Source organism: Zea mays, chromosome 9 (assembly GCF_902167145.1).
Source record: "Zea mays cultivar B73 chromosome 9, Zm-B73-REFERENCE-NAM-5.0, whole genome shotgun sequence".
Lineage (NCBI taxonomy): Eukaryota > Viridiplantae > Streptophyta > Magnoliopsida > Poales > Poaceae > Zea > Zea mays.
The window spans coordinates 153,871,216-153,880,529 of NC_050104.1; the positions used below are offsets into that span (position 1 = coordinate 153,871,216).

At 42.6% G+C, this 9,314-nt stretch overlaps 1 protein-coding gene and 1 pseudogene across 4 annotated transcripts; both read right to left on the reverse strand.

Annotated features, from left to right (window-relative positions):
- Positions 1–525: 525 nt before the first annotated feature.
- On the reverse strand, positions 526–3,537 carry LOC103640410 (cyclin N superfamily pseudogene; annotated as a pseudogene). The gene is made up of 6 exons (NR_144503.1): positions 3,102–3,537; positions 2,092–2,324; positions 1,932–2,013; positions 1,761–1,837; positions 845–979; positions 526–772 (listed from the first exon to the last, which is right to left on the reverse strand). The product of NR_144503.1 is annotated as a cyclin N superfamily pseudogene (transcript).
- A 2,448-nt stretch (positions 3,538–5,985) lies between these two features.
- LOC100280138 (uncharacterized) lies at positions 5,986–9,314 on the reverse strand. 3 transcript variants are annotated; one of them, NM_001326561.1, is made up of 8 exons: positions 8,702–9,155; positions 8,000–8,232; positions 7,836–7,917; positions 7,298–7,374; positions 7,125–7,155; positions 6,890–7,042; positions 6,535–6,669; positions 5,986–6,456 (listed from the first exon to the last, which is right to left on the reverse strand). In NM_001326561.1, exons 1-8 carry the CDS (start codon positions 9,002–9,004, stop codon positions 6,385–6,387), a joined length of 1,086 nt encoding a protein of 361 aa, NP_001313490.1. In that variant the 5' UTR covers positions 9,005–9,155; the 3' UTR covers positions 5,986–6,384. The 3 variants fall into 3 exon arrangements, with proteins under 3 accessions (NP_001313490.1, XP_020399221.1, XP_020399222.1); XM_020543632.3 differs by having other exon boundaries at positions 6,011–6,456; positions 7,884–7,917; positions 8,702–9,307; XM_020543633.3 differs by lacking the exon at positions 6,890–7,042 and having other exon boundaries at positions 6,011–6,456; positions 8,702–9,314.

Genomic DNA, 9,314 nt, shown 5'->3' on the forward strand with positions numbered 1-9,314 from the left:
CGAACCCCACTAGGTTCAAATTCTCTCTTGGCTTAAATTTGGATGCTGATTTTTCTGTTCTTTTAGGCCTTGTTTGGCAATCCTATCTTCCCAAGGAATTTCTATTTTTTCAAGAGAAATTAGTTCATTTTACTTTTAAAAAAATGAAAATTTGAGCGTAATATGGGTTTAAGCTGGCCTGTGTCACCTGAGAGTAGTAGTGGTGATGATCTCTAAATTTTACACTATAAACTTCATGGATCAGATCGTATTTAGGTCATACTCTATTTCTATTCTTTTTTATCTAAAATTAACTGAGGGCTCAAATAAATCATGAAGAATCATTTGGATCGTAATCCATTATTGCCCTTATATTAGAGGTGTCTCTCATCTCTCCTCTCCTCTTGTAAGGATGAAGATCTATACCAGCGGTTGCGTTTTTTAATAGAAGAGCTTTAAAATCTGTGTTCTTAGTTTAACATCCCTTTCTAATAGTAAAAATGTCTCATCCATTACTGCTAAAGAGAGAATCGTGAACTAGGTTACTGAGCAAAACCTTGACTGTATGGCTTGTTCAAGATCTCAGACTCAACAGGTAAGCTTAATTCAGTCTTACTATTCTAATGTGAACTAGCACGTATTATACCAACTATCCTACAATCAAGCTATTTTCTACATCGCCAGCAGCATTACTGCAAAAACCTTTCTCCAAGTCCAGACTTCACTTATGGCAATCTTCAGGGAAAGATGTAGGGATTTCTCGTGGTGAAACCATTGTCGACACGCACCCAAACTGAAATGATCAGGCAAACAGATTTTAACAAAACACAAAATGTACGTTAGAGCAACAAAACGGTGGATGTACCTTGGGGTCCTTGTACTTCTTCCTGGTGGCTTCCTGATCTGGGCACCTTATTGTCAACTGCAGTTCATGTATGACATAAATGGATTTCTGCAGATCAAAGACTTTATACCCCGTGTTTTGTTCAAGTGTCAAGTTCTGCAAAATTGTAAACAATAAAGTCAGAAAAGAGAACTATACACACTGATATCAGAAAACCCTACACCTTAGATACACCCTCTATCCCAAAATAATGTCCCATTCTAGCTAAGAATCTGGTTAATCGTTTATCTAGACTCATATTTACTAGAATGGTACTTTTCGGGAAGGGAGGGTGCAGTTGGCAATAAAAGCCATGTTGTCTTTACCCAAGGACGAGTCTTTGGGTGGATTGTGAATCTAGCTACAAACAAGCAGGCAGCAGCAACTACTGAGGGTAGGTAGCTTATGCAGTCATAATCCAGCAAGCTCAAATCCGCAAGGTAGCTGCACACGAACTCAAGTTTTTCTCTGCTTGTACTCTGAATTTTGAATAAAAAACAGATTATCGGGAAAAAAAACAATAAGAGAAGTAAATGCACATGCTCCAAAGTACTACTTACATTGCCTCCACGACATGAAGCTATGAATTGCCTAAAACAGACAGTAATCTAATATTAATCTGCACTTTTCTAAGTCCAGTAAGGCATAATTCCTATATGGTATCAATGTTTTCAAGTCCTTCGATTAATCATGATTAATAATCCAAGTCGGTTTGAACCAATCACGATTAATTGTCCAAGTGGTCCGACTAATCATGATTAATTGCGATTAATTGTCCAAGCCGGTCAACCAGAATGACCAGCAAGAGACTTGGAAACATTGTATGGTAAGATACAAAGGGAAGTTATGTCAAATGCTATGCTCGTTCTAAGCACAGTTAAAAATGGAGAAGACATACCGTAAAAATGTTGTTACAGTGGGACCCCCAATCTGAAAGTTAAGAGATTTCAGTAAGTCAGCCTCCATCTTCACCACCTGTGTTGCATACAGAATAGAAGTGTGTGTCTATCATCTACGGTCCAGGGGAAATGAAAATATGCAATTGAAAGTTCAGCAGAAGAAAGGCTACTTGCTGCTTGGTGTAAGTGTTATCCATGCTATTAATGTATATGTTCACCTTCATCTCAGCAGACTCAATTTCTTCATACTTGCTGCAACATTTGAAATATGCAGATCAAAGAGCAATTTTAAAAGAAAAACAAAACGGAGGAAACGGTTTAGTCCCTTACGCAGCAACGAGCAATGCAGTGACAGCCAGTAGTTGCAGCTTGTCCCGAGCAACGACATTCATTGTGAGGAAGCGGTCCACGTAGGAAACCGCGAGGTGGAGAGTTTCTGCGTGAAGCTCGAATTCTTCAGCCAACACCACCAACCAGTCCACAACGACAGCCCTCATTTTGGGGCAGATGTCTTTCTGGATATCCTGAAAGTAGCCAGGGCTTGGCCTCCTCAACGGTTCAACCTAATTTCAGAAAGTTTAGCCCATTCTCAGTGAGTATTTCATTAGAGTTTCATTCTCATTAAATGAAATACCATAAGATATGGGAGAGTTTCATGAGGATGAAACTCGGTATATACTGTTTACGAGACAAATGTTAACATGACATCTTAGAAATAGTGTGATGAAACTGTGCATTGAGAATGACATTAGAGAAAGTGGTACCTCTTTTAAAGGCTAACAATTCCACATCTCCACACAAAAGCTAAGATAATTGAATTGAGCTCTAGAGGAGGACCTGTGAAGGTGTTGCGGCCTGTGGACCTAGTTACCTAGGCATCGCAACCTCTAGACGAGGACCTTGACCACAGCTGCACTAAGCAACATCCTAGTGCAACCACTGTCCACTTACCTAGCCAGCAGCAGCTAAAAGCTAAGAAAACATATGAACGTCTCACTTCAACGAAATTTAAATCACATAATCCCCGCTAATCAAGTTGGTCAAATCTCATCGCTGAAGCGTACATCATGAGAGCACCCCTCTGAAATGAGGCCGTTAGACTGTCCGCAGATATCTACGACTTTATTAGCACAACACATGGGGTTAGCATCAGGTCAGTAAAACAGCTCATCTATCGAAGTGCAAGTGCAAGATATACAACAACTATAATTAGTAATCAATGCTATCAACTACTACGACCACACATTCACAGCCCAAAACAACCAAACATGAGATGTAAATACGGCCAACGCATGTTCCCAGGCACAGTGGAAAGGGTGGGAATCTCAAGAGGTCCTCACCTCCAGGGACCGGAGGTACCGGTCGATGTCTCCGACGTACGGCGCAACCGCCGCTTCAGGGTAAGGCGGCTTCGTGTCCAACAGCCAGCGCGCGGAGTCTCCGGAGTCCGGACTCCCGCCGTTTCCTCGCCTCCTCCGCCTCGCCCTCAATCCGCGCCGCCGACCGCGTTCTCGGCTTCGATGGCCGCGGCGCCGAGTCGTGGTTCATGTTCGCTCCGCTGGACGTGGCGAGCTCGGCCAGGGCCTTGCGCTTCCCCCGTGGCCTATTGAGAGGCGGCGCCGAGTGCGCGGAGACGCAGAGTTTCCCTTGTTCTTCATCGCCTCTGAGTCCGACCTCCGGATCCGGATTCGTTCCTCCGATTGCCTTGGCTTTCCGCTTGGGTTTGCATGGTTTGGTTCGGGTCGGGCAATGAGTGAAGCGCCAGGGTTCGTTTGGGGTCCTGGGAAGTGGGAAGATTGATGCGGTTAGAAGTTTTGAGATGGCCTTGTGGTGGGCATCTGCAGGGCCGATTTTTTTTTTACCTTCTTTATGAAAAAAGTAAGCATTTAGATCCTGAATGTTTTATTTCAGTATTTGTACCCGAATCTCGGCGCCTTAGCCTATGACGCCGAGTTTACATAGCTCGACGCCATAGCTTATGGCGTCAAGTGCTGACGTGGCGGTGGCGTCGATGGATGACGTGTTTGCTTACGTGGCTCCCTAGCTCGGCGCCATAGATTTTGGCGCCGAGCTAGAATCTTCCCCATTCTCTCTTCTATCTTCCCGCCGTAGCTCCCCCCCCCCCCGCGCCTCGCCACGCCGGCTCCGTCCCTGAGCCACCCGGTGTCACGCCCTCACCGTGTGCCGTCCGCCAATCGCCATGAGGTAATTTTTTCATTTATTTTAGTTAAAAAGTTTATATAGTTATTAGATCATAGATTATGTAATTTTGTTTGCTATGGTTATTTAATAGTTACTATATAGTTAGTAGTCAATAAGTAGCTATTACTTATTTATTACTTAGTAAGTATTTAGGCATTATTGAGTTAGTAAGTCGTGTTTGCAATAGATGGACACCCTAGTGACACTATACCATGGAGGAATCATGGAAGAAGATATTTATGGGAATGTTAGTTTTTATGGAATGAAGAAGGTGACTGTGATGTTCGATGAAAGGCCCTTTTTGGCCAGATTTTCGCTCGAGCTTGTGAGGAGATTAATTGCAATTTAAACGACCATACCCTATCAATTCAGGGTTTGTTGTCCCATGTTACATCTGAGACAATTGTCTGACGGTTGATCTCCATTTCCAATGAAGATGACTGGGTGAAATATGTCAAAATTGTGAAGACAATTGTTCCACCATGTTTGGATGTGGTTGTTCAAAAGTTATCATTTAGTCATTACGATGCTCCAGTCGGGTTATCTCCACAAATACCAAATGCATCTCATAGTGAAGCTCCTTTGCTAGATGTTGTGCTAGATGCTCAATCGGCCCCGAACGAGGTTGAGATTTCTCATCCTGTTCGCGGCGTTTGTGGGGCTTCAAATCTTTGAATAGAGCAACTTTGAAGAAGTTTTGAATTAAGGGGAAATGAGCTCTTCTCGGCCAGCAGCGCGGCCGTTTTATAGGCCTCCCTAGCTCGGCGCTAAGATATGTGGCGCCGAGCTAGGAGGTCGCGTCGATGCCGCATCGACGCCACGCCCGCATCGACGCCACGCTAGCCCTAGCCATCGGGAGCTGCCTAGCCACATCAGAGCTCGGCGCCATAGCCTATGGCGCCGAGCTGTGTTACCTTGGCGCCATAGGCTATGGCGCCGAGTTTCATGTCCAAAACGGGAAATAAGTCTTTCAGGGGTCTAAGTGTAAATTTTTGTCACAAAAATGGCTTAAAACAAAAAAAATCGGTCTGCAGGCCGTGTAGGCCGAAATGCACTACTTCTTTCCTTTTTCTTTTTTTTAGAGGTGTAACTTCAAAAGGTAAGAAAAAACTTATTAAAATATATTTTAATTCGATTTTTTAGAGAATTTTTTCTTAAATTCCAAAATAATATTTTAGGGTGTTATACTTTTGGTCACTAAATTGCCTTCTTTGGACTAATAATAGGTGCACCAATGAATTTAACCTTAATATATTAACACCTTTTAAAGGTAAATAGCAAGAATCAAACCTAATAGAAGATGTTGCTTTGTTATTCTTCTTATAGCTTTATCTAAATTCCAAAGTTGATTTCATGTTGATCAAAAATGACCATTTTCCTTCACAAAACTAGTTTTGTGGGTTGCAAAGGTCGCCTTACCATTCTTGGAGGTGTAGCTCAATCCTTCTTTGTTGAGAGAAATTCTTTAGCTACCCAAAAACTTTAGCAAGTGGCGTAGACTTTACATAATGCATGAGTGATCTCATTACTTCCTTTTTAAGTGTTTCACTTTCAGTTACAAGTGAGGTATCATTATTACACAAAGATGTTAAAATTGTATTGCTACGAAGAGTATTAGTAGAAGCAATAATGATATGTGGACAAATAGTACCATAAAGAATATTGTATGTAACATATATACTTGTTATTTCAATAGACTCCTTTTTGAATAAAAGAGGAATGATCTTTTTTGAACTTCTCATAATCATAAGTTTTAATAAGAGTCTCATGAATAACTAGATGTCTTACTAGACTTTAAAAAGTTCAGACCAATATTAGATAACTGTAATTCATGTAACTACAACAGAATCCTCGTTACAGCTAGTTTGATGCAATTACAACAGATACAAAATTTCAGTTATAACGAAAATGATAAATCACCAGTTATAGCAGAGCTGTTAATAGCTACGTCTTATTTCTTTTACATTTTTAAAATTTCAACTTAAGATAGGCGTGGATCTCATTTTGTTCGTTATATTTTTCTCAATGACACGCTTCAAACCGTTCGTGAATCGAAGTTACAGCTTGAGAAATACAATTTTTAAAAATTGAATCTTAAAAAGATTCCACGTGTCAAATGTCTGGTGGTAATTGAGACAGGCCAACAGCACGAGATGGTCGGCGCTCGGCATAATGTGCGCAAAGACAGACCATAGAGGATGCACACGTGTGTGTCACGGACTAGCCTAACTCCTGTACAAAAAGCCTTCAATTGCATATTCTACCAACTGTGAGACCAGTACCGTACCAACGATCTACAACGCTGGCCATGGTATATTTTCCGACCTACCCTTAAATTATCCTACCATCAAGCTATTTTCTGCATCGCCACTCGCCAGCAGCATTACTGCAAAAACCCTTCTCCAAGTCCAAGTCCGGACTTCACTTATGGCAACCTTCAAGGAAAGACGTAGGGATTTCTCGTGGTGAAACCATTGTCGACACGCACCCAAACTGAAATGGTCAGGCAAACAGATTTTAACAGAACACGAAATGTAGATTAGAGCAACAAAACGGTGAAAATGGATTTACCTTGGGGTCCTTGTACTTCTCCCTGATGGCTACCTGATTTGGGCACCTTATTGTCAACTGCAATTCATGTATGACATAAATGGATTTCTGCAGATCAAAGACTCTATAACCCGTGCTTTGTTCAAGTGACAAGTTCTGCGGAATTATAAACACTGAAGTCAGAAAAAGAGAACTATACACACTGATGTCAGAAAAACCCTACAGCTTAGATACACCCTCTGTCCCAAAATAATGTGACATTCTAGCTACGAATCTGGATAATTATTGTTATTCATCTAGATTCATAGCTACTACTAGAATGATATTTTTCGGGGACCGAGGGTGTAGTTGGCAATAAAGGTCATGTTGTCTTTACCCAAGGACGAGTCTTTGGGTGGATTATGAATCTGGCTACAAACAAGCAGGCAGCAGCAACTACTGAGGGTAGATAGCTTATGCAGTCATAATCCAGCAAGCTCAATTCCGCAAGGTAGCTGCACACAAACTCAAGTTTTCCTCTGCTTGCACTCTGAATTTTGAATAAAAAAAACAGATTTATCGAAAAAAAACATTAAGAGAAGTAAATGCACATGCTCCAAAGTACCGCTTACATTGCCTCCACGACACGAAGCTATAAATTGCCTAAAACAAACAGTTATCTAGTATTAGATTCTGAACTTCTTTAAGTCCAGGGCATAATTCTTATATGGTAACATACAAAGGGAAGTTACGTCAAATGCTATGCTTGTTCTAAGCACAGGAAACAATGATGGAGAAGACATACCGTAGAAATGTTGTCACTGTGGGACCCCCAATCTGAAAGCTAAGAGATTTTAGTAAGTCAGTCTCCATCTTGACCACCTGTGTTGCATACAGAATAGATTTAGGCCCCGTTTGTTTCGTTGGAATTAAATTCTATTCTAATAATTATAATTTAGACAAAACTAATTGAGTTAATATATTTATTTATGTAATGTATTTGTATATTATTCTAAATCATATCAGATAGATAGTTATACACTACATTTATGTTATAAAAAAACAAGTAGAAGAGTGTGCTATAAATTGTATATTAGAAAAGTAGCATGTAAATCTATAGAATTAATTTTCATCTCTCACCCCATGAATTTGAGATAGGCTTATATATACACTTTGAAAAGTTGTGGAATATCACATTCTAAAAAATAGCCTATTATATTAATCAAATTTCAATTTCTCAAAATGAAGGGAAACAACGGGCCCTTATAGAAATGTGTGCCTATCATCTACGGTCCAAAGGAAATAAACATATGCAATTGAAAGTTCAGCAGAAGGAAGGCTACTTGCTGCTTGGTGTAAGTGTTATCCGTGATATCGGTGTATCTTTTCACCTTCATCTTAGAAGACTCAATTTCTTCATACTTACTGCAACATTTGAAATATGCAGATCAAAGAGCAGTTTTAAAAGAAAAGCAAAAAGAAGGAAACAAACGGTTTAGTTCCATACGCAGCAACGAGCAATGCAGTGACACCCAGTAGTTGCAGCTTGTTCCGAGCAACGACATTCATTGTGAGAAAGCGGTCCACGTAGGAAACCGCAAGGTGGAGTGTTTCTGCGTGAAGCTTGAATTCTTCAGCCACCTCCACCAACCAGTCCACAAGGATAGCCCTCATTTTGGGGCAGATGTTTTTCTGGATATCCTGAAAATAGCTATGGCTTGGCCTCCTCAACGGTTCAACCTAGCAGTTTCAGAAAGTTTAGAGAAAGTGACTCCTTAGAGGCTAACAATTGCACATCTCCATACAAAACCTAAGATGATTGAATTGAGCTCCAAACAGTCATTTCCTTTTGTGAAGGTGTTGCGGCCACGCAACGTCTAGTCTAGACTCTAGACGAGGACCTTTACCACGGCAGCACTACGCAACATCCTAGCGTAACCACTGTCCACTTACCTAGCCAGCAGTTAAAAGCTTAAAACAAGTAAAGCTATGAACGTCTCACTCCAACAAAATTTAAATCACGTAATCCCCACTAAAATCAAACTGGTCAAATCTCAGCACTATGAGCACGCATCCGAAATGAGCCCATTACATCATCTACAACTACGACCACACATTCACAGCCCAGATCAGCCAAACAGGAGAACTAAATACGCTCACGCGCATGTTCCTAGACACAATGGAATTGTGGAAAGGGTGAGATCCTCACCTCCAGGGACCGGAGGTACCGGTCGATGTCCCCGACGTATGGCGCAACCGCCGCTTCAGCGTCAGGCTGCCTCGTGTCCATCGGCCAGCGCGCGGCGTCTCCGGCCTTCCGCCGTTTCATCGCCGCCTCCGCCTCGGCCTCAGCTCGCGCCGCCGACCGCGTTCTCGGCTTCGACGGCCGCGGCGCCGAGTCGTGGTTCATGTTCAGTCCGTTGGACTTGGGGAGCTCGGCCAGGGCCTTGCGCTTCCCGCGCGGCCTGTTGAGAGGCGGCGCCGAGTGCGCGGAGTTTTCCTTTCTCTTCATCGCCTCCGGCTCCGGTCTGGCGGTCTTCGGATCCGGATCCTAATGCTGCTGCCAACGTGTTGGTCGCGCGGATTCGTTCCTCCGATTGCCTTCGCTTTTCGCTGGGGTTTGAAGGGTTTGGTTCGGGTCGGGCGATGTGTGAAGCGCCGGCGTTCGTCTGGGGTCTTGGGAAGCTTGATGCGGTTTGAATTTTTGAGATGGCCTTGTGGCGGGCATCTGCAGGCCGAAATGCGCTATCACGCAGAGGCAGAGCCAGAGCCAGACTGGTGCCACCGACTCATTGGACCCACACGGTGCAAAAAGAAGCGTG

What these genes read in the sequence shown, in the direction of transcription:
- LOC100280138 (NM_001326561.1), bottom strand. Translation starts at nt 9,004, where the DNA reads ATGAAGAGAAAGGAAAACTCCGCGCACTCGGCGCCGCCTCTCAACAGG. An exon ending in CTTCGTGTCGTGGAGGCAAT is followed by an intron (nt 7,043 to 7,124) that starts GTAAGCGGTACT and finishes TTCAAAATTCAG; the next exon opens with AGTGCAAGCAGAGGAAAACT. An exon ending in AGAAGTACAAGGACCCCAAG is followed by an intron (nt 6,457 to 6,534) that starts GTAAATCCATTT and finishes TGACCATTTCAG; the next exon opens with TTTGGGTGCGTGTCGACAAT.